The following is a 16,741-nucleotide window of genomic DNA, read 5'->3' on the forward strand; positions in this document are numbered from 1 at the left end:
TATTTGATTGACTTAACAACAATTATCTAACCGTTACCACACACTGAGATTAGTATAAGTGCTTTACAAATATTAACTCAATTCTCATAACAATACAAAAAAGGTACAATTATTGTTATCCCCATTTTATAGACAAGGAAACTGAGGAACACAGTAGCTGAGGAATTCTTGCCCAAGGTCACTGGCTAGAGTCAGGATTCAAAACCAGGTATACGGTTTCAAGAGTCCTGAAATCCTGCCATCCTGATAGCCTGCCCTGGACATCCTGTATTGGCTGCCCACACTCCAGCCAGGCACCACACACATTCGGACAATTTCCTGAGCCTGGCGTGTTCCATCTGGGAACTGGTTTATTCCGTACTGGGCAGAGCCCTGACCAGGTTCCAGTGCAGATCCTGCTGCATGTGAGCTTTGTGCTTTTCCACACCCTCCACCACTGTGTCTGTTTTCCTATCTTTTAAACAGCAATAACGACTCTGGCTCTATAGCTCTGTCTAGCAAGCTGCTGTGAGGACAAATACTACAACAAATTTGAAGATACAACACAATTTGAGGTGCTGTAAACAAATATAAGGTCATATTATTCTTCGGGAAGCAGAATTATGAAGAGGTTAAGAGCTCAATTCTGGCGTTAGAAAGATTGCTGTCAATCCTGGGCCTACCATCTGCTAGCAATACAACTACAGTTTCCTCATCTAAAAAATGACATCATCGTAGTCCCTGTGTCATCGGATTGTGGTGAGGATTAAGTGAGATGATGCAGGTAAGGTGTTTATAAGAGTGCTCCCCCCACCGTAAAAGCACAGGCTGAGATGCTATTGCACGATGGTGTCATCACCACCATCACCACCAGCAGCAGCGGGAGCGTGGGTGTCATGCCCCTACGCTCACTCTTGGTTCCACTCCTGCTGTTGTCAGCCCCTGTGACATGCTAGCCCAGCTCCAGAGTCAGGTAATCAGGATCAGCCTGATGACCACCTTGAGTTCTTTGTCTCCTGGTTCAGTTACTCATGCATGGAGCTATCCGTTTGTTCATTCTAGCATTCAATCTATGGTGAATAGATTTCTGAGCACCTACTGTGTGCAGGGTGAGACATGACCTCCCCCCTGCTGGAATCCAGTTTTGTGAAAAACATGATAGAAATATCTCTGACATGAGCTGGGAGCGGCAGGTATGCAGCAGGCGCTCAGCATATCCTAGCTCCCATTTCTTCTACGGTGCCATAAGTCCTGTCCCAGTGGTGCATGCAAGGCTAGTGGAACCCTGTGGGGTCTCCCAGGGCTCTGGAGGTCTGAGCATGCCTACTCCTGCATGGCCTGGGCCTCTTTCCCCTTTTTTCCTAATCACCAGTATAACCCTGCTCCATCTTTGGCTCTTGGGCTTTTGTCTGTTTCCGATCAAATATGTCTTTCTCTCCCACAGTCTCAGCATGCTTCTCTCACGCTTTACATCTGGCCCTGACTCACTGAGATCTGAGCTCTCTGGACCCCTTTCTATGGGTCTGTGTCTCTCTTGGTCCTTGTAGTTCTCTTGGCCTCTCCCAAGCTCTCCCGTGCTGCCTGCCACATCTGTATCTCTCTCTGGGTGGAACGCGAATGCATAGCCTTGCTCTCTTCTCACCCCAGCACCTTTCTCTCTTTCCTTTCTCTGGGTCTCACTTTACTGGACTGGGTATGTTTCTTTCTTGATCTCTCTCATTCTCTATGGATTTCTCTTTTGTCTCCCTTGGTCCCTGTCCTCAGGATCTCTCCAGCCCCTTGCTCCCTAAGGGTATTCTCCCTCCCCTCCCTGTTCTCTCTTGCTATGTGTGTGTGCACATGTGCATGTGTATGTGTGAGTGTGTGCATATGTGCATGTGTGTGCATGTGTGTACATGCATGTGTGAGCGTGTGCATGTGTGCATGTGTGTACATGTGTGAGTGCATATGTACACTGTGTGCATGTGTGTACATGCATGTGTGACTGTGTACATGCATGTGTGAATGTGTGCATATATGCATGTGTGTGCATGTGTGTGTGGCCCTCTCTCCCTCCTGCTCCCTCTCACTCTGCTTTCTCGTACCTTCTCTGGCATTCTCACACTCCCTGCCCCTCCGCCCATCCCTGTCTCTCTGCTGCTCTGTGTACCCTCCCAACTCCCCAACATGCTTTCTCTCCCACACTCAACCTTTACGTCTTCACTCCGGCAACAATGGGCTTGTCTCCTGAGAAGCAATAAGAACACACACGCACACACACACACACACGGAAGCAGCAGCAGCAATATCTCCTTTTGGAGCCATTCAGGCAAAGAGGGGAGCTGCAGGGCTCAGCTTGAAGTCTTTGCTCTGCTTCCCACATTGTAGGACAAGCCTCCAACAGGACCTGTGGAGCCACACCGTGCTCATTTGTATAAACGCCCTGGTTGATTTTGCTTTTCACCTTCTGGTGACTGTCTCTTGCATGCTAATCCTTGTCCTGGTGATCTCTGCTGCAGACATGGTTTTAACATGTACTTCACCCTGCTGAGACCTGACCCAGCTCTGACTAAGCTCCAGGCTGAGCCTCATCCACTGTTACCATAGCCCTGGCCTTGACCACAGATTGACTCCCACCCTGGCCAAAACCTGGTTATACTCCTGTAAGCACAACCTCCAATGCTATAAGGAAAGCCTTTCTTCTTACCCCGGAGCTTCTGTTTCTACTGTTGACAGGACTCCAGAGTAAAAAATCTCCTTGTCTTCGCCAGGTGCAGTGACTCACACCTGTAATCCCAGGACTTGTGAGGCCGAGGCAGGCGAATCACGAGGTCAGGAGTTCGAGACCAGCCTGACCAACATGGTAAAACCCCATCTCTACTAAAAATACAAAAAATTAGCTGGGCATAGTGGTGGGCGCCTATAATCCCAGCAACTCGGGAAGCTGAGGTGGAAGAATCACTTGAACCCGGGTGGCAGAGGTTGCCGTGAGCTGAGATCGCGCCGCTGCATTCCAGCCTGGTGACAGAGTGAGACTCTATCTCAAAAAAAAAAAAAAAAAATCTCCTTTTCTCATGCCAGGAAGGCTTCACCTCCAGCTCATGGAGCCGAGGGCTTGGTCACATTCTGCAGATGGCCCATCCAGTACCGCCCATCATCAGACCCACAACATGGACTTTTCCAAGGACCTAGACATGCATTGCTTGGAGCTCTGGGCCACAAGATTGCTCACATTCACCTTGCACTGCCCATCACGTGCCGCCATAGCCCCCCATAGCCAATACCATAACTCCCTCTTCCTTGTGAGGGGCAGTCCCTGCACAGCTCATCCCCAGATGCGTTGGGCCTGGTTCCATGGCGTTTTGTTTTCCACTTCCCCTCCCCCAATGGGGGGAAAGGTAGGGGGAGAGTGGGGGCCCACGGCACACCTGTGGTTTGCTTCTGTGATGGCTCCTTGGCCCAGGAATAATCATGCAGCTTCCCACAGTGACATCCTTCCACTCCCTCCAGGAGACAACACTTCTACCCCTGCCATTCTATAGATGAGGAACCTGAGGCTCAGAGACCCAAGACTTGCCTGAGATCAGACGGCAGCCAGTCAGTGACACAAGCATCACGGAAGTCTAGTCCTCTACGCCCAGAGGACACATAGCATTTTCTTCCACTCCCCCCTCTCTCACCCTTGGGGTTGGAAACCCCCAGGAGGCTAAGTGATCACAGGGAAAGTTCAGATCAAAGGCTTGGCATGTGCTCCCCATTCTCTGTGAGACCTGACCCTGACTTGGAGACTTTGTCTGTAAAATGGGATGATTTAGCCCTGCACTACCTTCCTCTGCCAGTTGCTATGGGAAACCAGGAGTTGGAGGCACAAGCAGATTCCGCAACACAGAGCCCAGCTTCTCAGGCCCCAGCCTCCCACTTTGGGGAGTTGGGGAGGGGAGGACCAGCCAGGCTGGGCACCTCAGTGCCCAGCAAGAAACCAAGGACACAACGGACAGGGGGGTAAATGCAGAAAGGAGGACTCCTCCAGCTTCTAGCTCAGAGAGTTCCCTTAGCCCTGCCGAGGGAGGCAGTCTTGCACTTTGCTCTTGATCCAGCTACCCAGTGCCAGATGTGCCCTGACAGTAAACCCTAGCTCCACCACCACCACCACCACCACCACCACCACCATACCCACCCCATTCCTGGCCCTGATGGCACTTTTGTCTCTGCAACTGTCAGGGCCTGGCCTGCTTATGCATAGTCATGGAGGGAGGGCTATTTAGATGCTGGCGGGGGTGGGGAAACCAAAAGAAAAGAAGTATTTCCCATTCAAGTGAGGGAACGGACCTGGACACCATAGCCAACAGAGCCTTGCAAGGCCATGGGGAGCCTCACTGACAGATCCTTCGAGGTGAAGCCCAGCATCCTCATTTCACAGGTGCAGAGCTGTGCCACTGGCCCACGGCCATGCAGAACCTCAGAGGAAGGGCTGGGCTAAGAATCCACATCCTGCCAATTAAAGGGACTTCCAGTAACACTATCTCCTGGCAGTTAATTTCATGAAGACACCTCCGTTTGTACCTAGATGTTTGCTGGCTCTAATTGGAGCGTTCTTTCCATCTAAGCAGAAGGATGCAGCTGATGTTTTCTAAATGAAGACATACATTTTGCTATAAAAACAGAACATAAAGTGAGCTGGGCTTGGTATATCTAGCCAAACCCCAAATAAACTCACCCAATGCCACAGTGACTGCTCTAGCCCCAACCTTGCGTCCCTTCAGGGATGGAGACCTCAAAAGACAGTTTCATTTTCTCTCTAGAACTTAGCGTTTCATAGCCAGGAACCCTGGGAAACCTGAGCTGCTCTAACAGGTCAACCCATCCTCCTTGGTCCACGAAGCTTTTCTTACCCACGGCTTCTGGCCGGACTACCTGTCACCCAGCAATCTTCATCCCTCACAATAAGGAGCTCAGTCAAAGTCCAGGCATGGTTCCATTTTGAGGATCCATCCTGCACTACAGATTTTGAGTTCTGCATCTCTGGCTTTCTCTGGGAATGGGACAGAGGTACCCAGGGCCAACCCTGAGCCTGGCCAGGAAAGCATGTCCACAGGACACCCACTGCCTTCCACACTACGGGTTACTGGGTCTAGTCCGCCCTCTCTCTCCTTGCTGGGGCTGTGAACCCACAGTGAACACTGAGCCAGTGCCGCCCTGGCTCACTCCGGCCACACCAGCCTTCCTGCTGTTGCTCAAAGACACCAAGCTTGAGCGCAGTGGCTCATGCCTGTCATCCCAGCAAGCTGGGAGGCTGAGGCAGGCAGATCACCTGAGGTCAGGAGTTCAAGACCAGCCTGGCCAGCACGGTGAAACCCCATCTCTACTAAAAATATTAAAAAAAAAAAAAATTAGCCGAGCCTGGTGGTACATGCCTGTAATCCCAGCTACTTGGGAGGCTGAGGCGGGAGAATTGATTGAACCTGAGAGGTGGAGATTGCAGTGAGCCGAGACTGAGCCACTGCAGTCCAACCTGGGCGACAAGAATGAAACTCCGTCTCAAAAAAAAAGATGCCATGCTCATTCCTCCCATCACTTTGCACTGGCTGTTCCCACTGTCCAGAATACTCCTCCCCCGAGACTCACAGGTGGTGCATTTCTCATTATTCAGCTCTCATCTCAGGGCCACACCCCAGGGAGCCTCCAGCAGCCACCCACTCTATCACGTCCTTTTATGTTATATGGTGGGGACAGTCTCCATTTTTTTAAACAGCATTACTGAGGCATAATTGACATTCCATCAACTACACACCTTTAAAGCACAAGGCTGGGTAAGTTTTGACCTATGTACATACCTGTCAAACCGTCACCCCAACCAAGCTAGTGAACAAGGACCCATCCCCTCTAGAAGTTCTCTCCTGCCCCTGTTTATCCCTCCCCCAACTCCCCATCCCCAGGCGACCACTGATCTGCTCCTGGCACCACAGATTGGTTTTCATGTCCTAGACTGGTGTATAAATGGAACCATACAGGATGTACTCTGCTTCAGTCTGACTTCTTTCACTTGGCATGATTATTCTGAGATTTATCCATATTGTTGCATATATCCATGGTCCATTCCTTCTCAACTGTACCACAGTTTGTTCGCTCACTGATGCCCATTTGGGCATTTTCAGTGTGGGGCTATAATCCATCAAGCTGCTGGGAACATTCATGAGCAAGTCCTCAGGTGGAAAAATGCTTTCTTTTTCTTGGGGAAATGCCAAGGAGCAGAAGGGTTGGGTCACATGGTAGTGAAGTATGATTCGCTTCTTAAGCAGCTGCAATAGATTTTCCCAAATGATTGTATCATCGTACATTCCCGCCAGCCAGGTTTGAAAGTCCCAGTGCCTCCGCATCTTGGTAAGTTATTATTATTATTATTTTGAGATGGAGTTTCGCTCTTGTTGCCCAGGCTGGAGTACAATGGCACGATCTCGGCTCATCACAACCTCTGCCTCCCAGGTTCAAGTGATTCTCCTGCCTCAGCCTCCCGAGTAGCTGGGATTACAGGCATGCTCCACCATGCCCAGTTCATTTTGTATTTTCAGTAGAGACAGGGTTTCTCCATGTTGATCGGGCTGGTCTCGAACTCCTGACCTCAGGTGATCCTCCCGCCTCAGCCTCCCAAAGTTCTGGGATTACAGGCATGAGCCGGCCCCTTGTAAGTTATTTTAATCAGTCATTCTAATAAGTAGGTAGTGGTATCTCATTGCAGTTTTGATTTTGATTTACAATAATGACATAATTCCCTAATGATGAATGACATGGAGCATCTTTTCACGTGCTTACTTGCCATGTATATATGTGATATGGTGCAGCATTTATTCCTTTGTGTTATTTTATTTATGGTAATTCTTTTTTTTTTTCCAGATGGAGTCTTGCCCTGTCACCCAGGCTGGAGTGCAATGTCATGATCTCGGCTCACTGCAACCTCTGCCTCCTGGGTTCAAGCGATTCTCCTGCCTCAGTCTCCCGAGTAACTGGGATTATAGGTGTGTGCCACCACGCCCAGCTCCTTTTTTGTATCTTTAGTAGAGGGGGTCTTTCACCATGTTGGCCAGGCTGGTCTCGAACTCCTGAACTCGTGATCCACCTGCCTTGGCCTCCCAAAGTGCTGGGATTACAGGCGTGAGCCATTGTGCCCAGCCTATGGTAATTCTTAATAGAATGTATTTGCTTGTGTATTGTCTTTCTATTTGTCACCTACCACCGCCACTGGGCTATAAGCTCCACTGGCTGGGGCAGGACTAGGTCGCTCCTGTATCCCCCACACCCAAAAGAGCACCTGGCACTTGATGGACAGACGCGCCATGAATACTGTTGAAAGAGTGAATGAATGAGGCTGAATTCTAGCTCCCGCTCTGCCTCCTTGTGTGGCCCTGAACAAGGTTCCCCAGTCTCCATTTCCCAGCTTGTAAAGTGAGTCAGAGGTGTTGGATTCAGAAACCTTGAGGAGCCTCCCAGCTCTGGCTTGTAATGGGTCGGGCCGCTCTGGGTTTTCCCTTACTCTACATCTTCCAACCTCGGCACCGCTGGGCCATGGTCCCCCAGATATCCTGTCTTGGCAGCAGAGGGAGTGACACTTCTTTTGAATCTGGGAGCCTGGACGCCATAGCCCACCCTGCAGCACCTAATTACTCCTGAGCCCCAGACCTGCCACCTTAGCCAGAGGAGCTGGCACCCTGCCGAGGAGTTGTTATGGACCCAGAGAGCGCAATACTCCTGCCTGACTGTTCCCTAATCCCTCCCACGCCTTCCATACACAACCAGAGACCCCCAGAACCCAGAACTCCCCTCTGCTCCCGGACCATGAGCTCCAAGGACCTCTCCCAGTGAACCCCAGTGCTGGGCCAATGGGTTGGGCTGATGGCCACAAGGGAAGTAGGATGGTCCCAATATCCGTAACACGTCAAAGGGAAAGGGCTGACCTGGACACTAAACCCCTGGTTCCAGCCCCTGCACTCCCACCTTGATGTGTGATCTGAGGGGGGGGTCCCTTCTGTGCTGTGGCCTCAGTTTCCCCATTAGTGCACTGAGGAGGGAGATACAATGTTCCCAGGCCCGGTCAGTGCTAGTACCTGGCAATGCAGTTTCTTCCAGTGTAGATGCCATTGGGTTTCTCATTCCGCTGGTCATTTTTGTATCAGGTGAGGTGGGCTGGGGTGGGGGATCATGACGGGGGTTACGGGCAGAGGAGGGAGTACAAATGCAGGAGCTCTCAGGGACAGAAGGCTGCCCAGGCAGCAATGAGACTCTGACACCCACTGCCCGGCTGGTCTCTGCAGGGAGACACGGAGAAGGTCACCTGTGAAGACCTCCACGCATGCAGGAACCACTGGACTAGACATCCATGGCAGCCAAGGAGTCATCTGAGGGACTCATGGAGGGAACCCAGCGAGCTTGGAAGGCTTTGGTGCAGGATGACTGAGTCGGGCTGGGTTTAATGGTGTTGGCCTCACCACAACTAGAGAGTTGGAAATGTTGAGGCCACAGGGTGCCAGGCCCTGCTCATGTGGAAGACAGAGACCACACCCAGGGTCAGGGTCAGGGTCAGGGTGCAGCCTGGGCTGGAGAGCAGAGGGCAGGGAAGCAGCCCCTCAAGGGATGCTCAGAAGCCCATGACCTGGCCCCAGACACAGAGCACTGGCTGAGCTGGGCTGTGCTGGACCAGACCCCTGGGAGAGAGAGAAAGGATGGCTTCACCTCTCACTGCCTTGTGCCAAGGAAACACACAAAGGCGTTGGTCCAGGGAAGAATGGAAAGGAGGTCAGGAGTCGGCAAATCAGAACTAAAGAGGATCCCAGCAGCCTGTGGGGCGGATCCTGTGGCTTAGGAATGCAGATACTCTGGAAGAGGGCAGATGGGAGGGAGGCTGCAGAGATACATGAGGTCCTGTAGGGTGTGTGGAGAGGCAGAAGATGGGAAAGACAGGGGAGAGTCTAATATCCTGAAAGAAAGGGAGAAGAAAAGAAGGAAGTGGCCGGGCGCAGTGGCTCACACCTGTAATCCCAGCACTTTGGGAGGCTGAGGCGGGCAGATCACTTGAGGTCAGGAGTTTGAGACCAGCCTGGCCAACATAGTGAAACCCCGTCTCTACTGAAAATACAAAAAAAAAAAAAAAATTAGCTGGACGTGGTGGCACATGCCTGTAATCCAGCTACTTGGGAGGCTGAGGCAGGCTGGAACCCGGGAGGCGGAGGTTGTAGTGAGCCAAGATCGCTCCATTGCACTCCCGCCTGGGCTACAAAGAAAGACTCCATCTCAAAAAAAAAAAAAAGGGGGATGATGAGAAAGAAAACACAGGGCCACCAACACGGGAGGAGTGAGAAGTGGGGCCAATGTCACAGCAGAATGAGCCGTGAGATGGGAGGGAGAGGACGGAGACAACTGAGGGGTCAGGGAGACAGCCGTCAGCGTGAGAAGCACTGCAGCTGCTCTCACGGACGGACGGCAGGTGAGCAGGGCCCGAAGGGATGGAGCTGACCCTTGCGCCACCCACAGATGCCTCTGTCGTCAGCTGGGAACGCAGAGCCCTGATGAACTGCAGAAATGTTTTAAATGAAAGTCTTCCAAGCATCAAAATATTGAAGCCGTTGTTGTCTCACTGTGGGTTAGTTGCTATGGAGAAATTCAGCCCTGGCAGCCACTCTAATCAGACGCCCATGGGAGACAGGCCCCAAATGGGCTGGTTTAGGGCTGGCATCAGGGAAGGGGTTCCCCGCCCAGAGCCAAGAATCGGGGGGGCTCAAGTCAGAACAGCTCCCCACCTCCCAGTCACGCTTCCTAAAAATCACCCAAACTGAGTCTTCTCCATTGTTGGAGGCACAGAGCTGATAGGGAAACTGAGGCCCAGAGAAGATGAAAGACCTGCCAAGGTCACAGAACTAGTTGACAGCACGGCTAAGACCACATCCCAAGTGCCTGCTCTGGGTATAGATGTCTTCCCAGTATGTAGTCTGTTTCTCTTCCAAGACCCCGTTTGCCTTCTCTGCTCAATTCCAGACCGACTCCACCTTCCCGTGCCCGTGCACCTGCCTGGGTGCTCACGCCTCTGAGCCTTCGCTCAGGCTGATCTCTGCCTGAAATGCCCACCCCATCGGATGCCCCTTTTTTTCAATCCCAGTGTCAACAATGCCCCTTGCTATGTCGTGGATTGGCCATGATGAGATGCAGAGGTCATTTCCCCACCTTCCTTGTCTCTCACCTGAACACTGGCAACAGTCTTTCAAAAACTCTGACCCTCCCTGCATATATGAGGCTCATTTTTTTTTTGTCTGAGACAGAGTCTTGCTCTGTCCCCTAGACTGGAGTACAGTGGCACCATCTCAGCTCACTGCAACCCCTGCCTCCTGGGTTCAAGCGATTCTCCTGCCTCAGCCTCCCCAGTAGCTGGGATTACAGGCACCCACCACCACACCTGGCTAATGTTTTGTATTTTTAGTACAGATGGGGTTTCACCATGTTGGCCAGGCTGGTTTTGAACTCCTGACTTCAAGTGATCCACCCACCTCGGCCTCTCAAAGTGTTAGGATTACAGGCGTGAGCCCCCGCCCCCCAGCCGAGGCTGATCTTAAGTTGCACCGGCTCACAGGTGCATGCAGCATCTCCTCTCAGACCCCTCCCCACTGCCTGCCACCTCCTAGACACTCGGCCTTCCTCCAGTTCCTGGAATGTTCCTGTCTCTCCTACTTCAGGGCCATCACACCTGCTGTGCCCTTTGTCCGGAAGGTTCTTTCTTCCTCTCTTCACCTTGTCAATGTCTTCCTCCTTAGCTCTGCAGAGAGAGTGTTAACAACCTTCTCACCATGTTAAATTAGGTGCCCCTCTGACGTCTCTTTTCTCTTTTTTTTTTTTGAAACAGAGTCTCACTCTGTCACCCAGGCTGGAGTTCAGTAGCACGGTGTCGGCTCACTGCAACCTCCGTCTCCTGGGTTCAAGCAATTGTCCTGCCTCAGTCTCCCAAGTAGCTGGGACTACAGGTGCCCACCACTACACCCAGCTAATTTTTAAAATATGTTTAGTAGAGTTGGGGTTTCACAGGGCCACCTGTTAAGGGAACACACATGTTGGCCAGGCTGGTCTTGAACTCCTGACCTCAGGTGATCCACCTGCCTTGGCCTCCCAAAGCACTGTGATTACAGGCGTGAGCCACCACGCCTGGCCTGACTGTTCTCTCTTACAACAGCTGGCACTTCTACTTAGCGGTGGCACTTTTACTTAGTGGCGATGCTCCCCGTTCGTCATTGTATTTTCCTGTCCTGTTCTTGGATGTCTGCCTCTCCTGCGAGGCTATAAGTTTGATGAGAGCAGCAACATGGCAACTGATTGCCACAGGATCCCTGGCACCTAGCAGAGTTCCCGGCACATGGTAGAGGTTCAGCAAATATTTCAAACAGCGAACAGGCGAAGGCTGAGCCCCTGCTCTCGGCACACGCACAGGATGGGTAAGTATGGAGTGTGGAGCTGCAGATACCACGTCTGAGTGGGGAGGGATGCGAACCCCCAAACGGGATCCTCTTCTTGAGGCTTCTAGGAAGGTCACCCAGCCAGTGATGTGAGATTGGGGTTCACTCACCTCTGGCATCAAAGAATTCATCATCTGAGCTCTCCACGGAGTCGCTGAGGACATTTCGAAGGTGCCAGGGGGCACCGCCGCCCGGGGGAGGGCCACCTGTTAAAGGAAACACATCTGTTAACCAAGCCTGAGATGGTGCCCCAGTACGAGGGAGGTGACCCAGGACCCCCCACCCCAACCGGACTAAAGGCCAGTTAGCATCCTGCACATCTGTGCCCTCTCCCTCCGAGGCCTCAGACCTCATAGAGACCTCCCTCTCCTTGCTGTCATTGAAGCTCAAAAGCTTCTCTGAGTAAGCACAGCAGAGCAGGAATGAGTGTGCCCATTTTGCAAGTCCTAACACCGAGGCTGGTGGTAGTTAAGAGCCTTTGCCAAGGTGACTTTGCCAAGCAGTGTCTCAGTCAGCACAGGGGAAGCTCTGCTCTATTAACAAATGAGCTCAGACGTTTAAACAGCAGTGGTTCATTTCTCACTCACACACAGGCTGGAAGGGAGCTCTGCTCATCATGGTCACTCAAAAGTGCCACCACTTTGTAATGTCACCAGCCCAAAAGGAGACATCAGGTTCTATCCAAGCAGGGGAGAAGGGCTCAGAAAATCTCACCAGTCTTAAATGCTTCTGCCCAGAAATCACACACTTCTGCTCACATTTCACTGGCCCTGGCTACCAGGCACACACATCCTGTCCCTCAGAGACCTGCGTTCTTGTATCAGCAATGCACCTGCCTCAGTTTTTCCATCTGTACAATGAAAATCCTGGCAGAGACTGTCCTTTGAAACTCTTCTACTCTGACTGATATTGGAGGAGTCCACCGAGCCAGCAGTAGCTGTCAATAAACAAGCAGGGGGTAGACATCCTCCCCAGCCACTGCCAGGTGAGCCTGATGGTGCAGTCCTTAGAGATACCTGCTACAGTCCCAGTTCACCACACCCCCTACCCTGCAGGATGCTGGCACTGCTCCTTGCCCTGAGTCCAGACTCCAGAGCATAAACTGTTCCTGAAGGGAGAGGGCCAGCCCAGGCCGTCCAGGGACACAGCCCTCCTGCCTGTCATTCCTGCCTGGCCCACCACAAACTTCCAAACACACACCCAGTTTGTGCTTCATGGCTTGGAGCCCAGTGAGAAGCACATTCTGAGACATCAAAAGGACACAGGTTATAGTGAGCACCAACTCAGTGGTCACCTCTAGGTACAAGGCTGATTCCCTAAGCTTCTGATCCTCTGCCTCCACCAGTGTGAGCCGATGTCCCACCCTCGGGCCCTGGATTTACTGCAAGAGGGTCTGAGAGTCCAGATGTACCACAACTGTGTGTTCCTAACATGGATACGGGACTATTTTCCAAATGCATGTGGAGGACATTCTAGCTATTGCAATAAGACAAGAAAAAAGATATGAAAGGGATATAGATTGGAAAGGAAGAAATAAAATTGTCTTTATTTGCAGATGACATAATTGTTGTCTATGCAGAAAACAAAAAGCCTACAAAATCTATGTTAATAAAAACCATGAGAACCAACAACTGAGTATAGCAGGATTGTAGGATACAAGATCAACATGCAAAAGTCAATTGCATTCCTAGATACAAGAAATGAACTGAAATTTGAAAATGATAATGCCATTTAAAATAGCACACACAAAATACTTAGGTATAAAGCAAATGTATGTAAAAATTTCCGTGATTCAAAAACTACAATCACTTAAAATTATTCCTGAATTATATTAACAGTATATTTTCTCAATCAACAGATACTAAAGGTATAAAATCTATCATATCTACTATATTTGCATACTATGTGAACATGCTATATTAATATACAAACCTCCCTTGCTATCCAAATCTTTTCCGTTCCTAAGAAGAAAGAATTTGGATAGTCAGGAAAGTCCTATTATCCTCATCTGTTCAGCTCCTGAGTTTTAGATAGTAAGAAGCAAGAGTTTAAGTAGCAACGGAGTCAATTGAGGATTTATCTGGATCCATTTCGTTCCTGAGTTTGAACAGCAAGAGCCCAGTGAGAGGCTCCTCTATGCCGTGGCCTTAAACATGCACGATTTGGATCCATCTGAGAACAGACAGAGGCATTCTCTCTGATGACATGTGCAGGGGTCCAGGGGGAGGTCTGGGGCCGAGGGAAAAGCTACAGGGAGACCAGTTAGCTCCATTTGAGGGAGCAAGTTCTCCCAGCTACAGGTGAGCAGAAAAGGAAGGGGCTGGTGGGCATCAAAGGGGGCCTCTCATTCCACAGACACTGTGTTGGGTACGGGAACACTGTGGGGAATGAAAGGACAGGATTGGACGCTCACAAAGTTTACATTCTGCAGGCGGGGAAGGAAAAGCCAGCCTGGGTCAAATAAACAACCCAGATAATTTCAACCTAAAACCTCTCCCTTCCTACACTATGTCCTCCTTCCTCAAGTGTCTCTTATGTGGTAATTACAGCCTAAAGAATAGACAGGCGGCCGGGCGCGGTGGCTCAAGCCTGTAATCCCAGCACTTTGGGAGGCCGAGGCGGGCGGATCACAAGGTCAGGAGATCGAGACCACAGTGAAACCCCGTCTCTACTAAAAATACAAAAAATTAGCCGGGCGCGGTGGCGGGCGCCTGTAGTCCTAGCTACTCAGGAGGCTGAGGCAGGAGAATGGCGTGAACCCAGGAGGCGGAGCTTGCAGTGAGCCGAGATCGCGCCACTGCACTCCAGCCTGGGCAACAGCGTGAGACTCCGTCTCAAAAAAAAAAAAAAAAAAAAAAAAAAAAAAAAAAAAAAAAAAAAAAAAAAGAATAGACAGGCTTGAGCGTGTGGATCTCTACATCCACGCAGAGAAAATGGTGGGGAAACTCAGCCTCGGACATCAAAAGAACTTTGTCACCTATTGTAGTTATAAATGCTGAACTAACGCAATGTCTCCCATTTATTATTGTGACTCTCTTTTGTGGTTAAAATATACATTTAGATTTCTTTTCAAATGCATATTTTATCTTGTTTACTATTATTCTACTTGCTTTCAAAATGCATACCCGCCTTGGTGTTTTGTTTTATTTTGTTTTTGAAACAGAGTTTTGCGATTGTCGGCCAGGCTAGAATGCAATGGTGCGATCTCGGCTCACTGCACCCTCCACCTCCCGGGTTCAAGAGATTCTCCTGCCTCAGCCTCCCGAGTAGCTGGGATTACAGGTGCCTGCCACCATGCCCGGCTAATTTTTGCATTTTTAGTAGAGACAGGGTTTACCATGTTGGCCAGGCTGGTCTTGAACTCCTGACCTCAGGTGATCCACCCGCCTCGGCTTCCCAAAGTGCTGGGATTACAGGTATGAGCCACTGTGCCTGGCCCCACCTTGGTTTTTAAATGTATACTGTATACAAGGTCTTCCCCCCACCAGCAGGGGCTGCCCAACAAACTTCTGGAAAGGTGCTAGGGTGCGGGGAACCTCAGTTATACACACTTGTATAAAAAGAACCTGTAAAAACAGATATGTTAAGATGGAACATGGGAACTGTTCGCTGCAGCTCTTCCTCCAGCATGCAGATTTTTTTGAAAACAACAAAGGTCATATTTCCAACAAGAAGAGCAATGGGCAGTGTCTCAGGAGGGGTTAGAGGGAAAGACCTTTGTGGAAAGGTGTCAGGCGAGCAGAGGCCTGAATAATGAGAAAACCCAGACATGCTAAGCATGTGTGTGTGTGTGTGTGTGTGTGTGTGTGTCTGTGTGTATGCATATCTGCTCATGCACACACAAGTGTGGGATGGACCGTGCAGAATCCATGGATAAGAGCCTTCTTGGATGAAAGAAGTGCAAGGGTAAAGAAATTCCTACATGAGCTTAGTGTGTCCAAGGGGCAGAAAGAAACCCATGTGGCTGGGGCCAGTGATTAAAGGGGGATGGGAATAGGGGAAATGGAGCCTGACCAGGTAGGGTAGGACCTGTCATGGACGGAAGCTTGGAACTGGTGAATTTTAAGGCTCCTCCCACTGCCCAATCTCTATCACCTGCAAACTTCAAGAGGAAGGGAATACAGATGCCAAAGACTGTCACAAAGCCTCCTGGGGGAGAGCACCACAAGTCAGATGTGCTAGAGGCCACGTAGGTTCCTGAGAGTCAGAGCAGATGGGCATGATGACCCCGGAACAGGGAAAGGCTCAGAAGCAGTGTCCTTGAGGCGGGTCCTTGCCCTACGCTTCTCTGCATTTTCTGGGTCCAGCACAAAGCTCCCACACAGAAGAGGGCCAGGAAGTGTTTGACAAACAAGTAAATGAATAAAAATGATTTGCTTGGTGAGTACAGCGTGCCAGGCAGTCTGCTAGCTGCTTTTCAGACATTAGCTAAAGTCATCCTAACCAAGCCTAGCAAAGTAGATATAATGAATCCCCACCTTACGGCTAAGGAAACGGAGCCTCAGGGATGTTTCAGGAAGGCATTTCCTCTGCAGTAAAGCTCAGGGTGGGGGACCTCAGGCTCCTCCTCTCTCCATTGCCTGCTCTCTTGGAAATAGCAACCCTTCTACCTGCTGCTGGCCAGCTGGGCAAGAGGCCAGAGGCCTGCCCCTGGCTCCTCACGGGGGCCCCAGTCCTGGGGGGCTCAGCTGTCCCAGTTCTAGAACCATCTGCACATCAGCTCTACAAATCAATATCTGGGTATCCTTGTGTCTGTGGGAAAATCTAAATGGATGTCGACATTCCTACGTAGAGGTGTCTAGTGTTACACGAGCATCTGTCCCTGTGTCTGCGTGGCTGTTGTGTGTGTGTCTGCCTGCATTCCTTGGACAGTGTGAGCCTACCTACCTGCCACCCCGCTTCCTAATACTGTTCCTAAGAATCATGCATGCATGCCCACTCCCAGAATTCTCTCTCTCTCTCCTTCACACACAAAGTACATCAGCTCCAGCCACGGGTGAAAATTTAGTAGAGGTTAGAACACGGGCTTTGGAACGACACAAATCTGGTGCAGTGTTACCACTTGCTAATCTAGGACCTGAAGCAAGTTAACTTCACTGAGCCTCGCTTTTCTCATCTGGAAAACGAGCATCATAATCCTCACCCCACTGTTAGGAGATTTAAATGACATCAGCCCCTACAGCGTCCAGTCCACTGCCTGGCACTTGGAAATGGTGGCCTTATCAGCTACGGGACCAACGATTGAGGCAAGGTAAACCCACCTGAGGGGCTTCCAGGCAGCCGCCAGGGGCCCTCCC

The 16,741-nt window shown here is 50.7% G+C and overlaps 1 protein-coding gene across 2 annotated transcripts in view; it reads right to left on the minus strand.

Annotated features, from left to right (window-relative positions):
- PITPNM3 (PITPNM family member 3) overlaps positions 1–16,741 on the minus strand; it is a 104,442-nt gene that overhangs the window by 73,613 nt on the left and 14,088 nt on the right. For both annotated transcript variants that reach the window (XM_015118392.3, XM_077970103.1), the window contains exon 2: positions 11,555–11,650. In XM_015118392.3, the coding sequence (XP_014973878.1) occupies positions 11,555–11,650 (96 nt within the window). The remainder of the gene's footprint in view (positions 1–11,554; positions 11,651–16,741) is intronic.

Source organism: Macaca mulatta, chromosome 16 (assembly GCF_049350105.2).
Source record: "Macaca mulatta isolate MMU2019108-1 chromosome 16, T2T-MMU8v2.0, whole genome shotgun sequence".
Classification (NCBI taxonomy): domain Eukaryota; kingdom Metazoa; phylum Chordata; class Mammalia; order Primates; family Cercopithecidae; genus Macaca; species Macaca mulatta.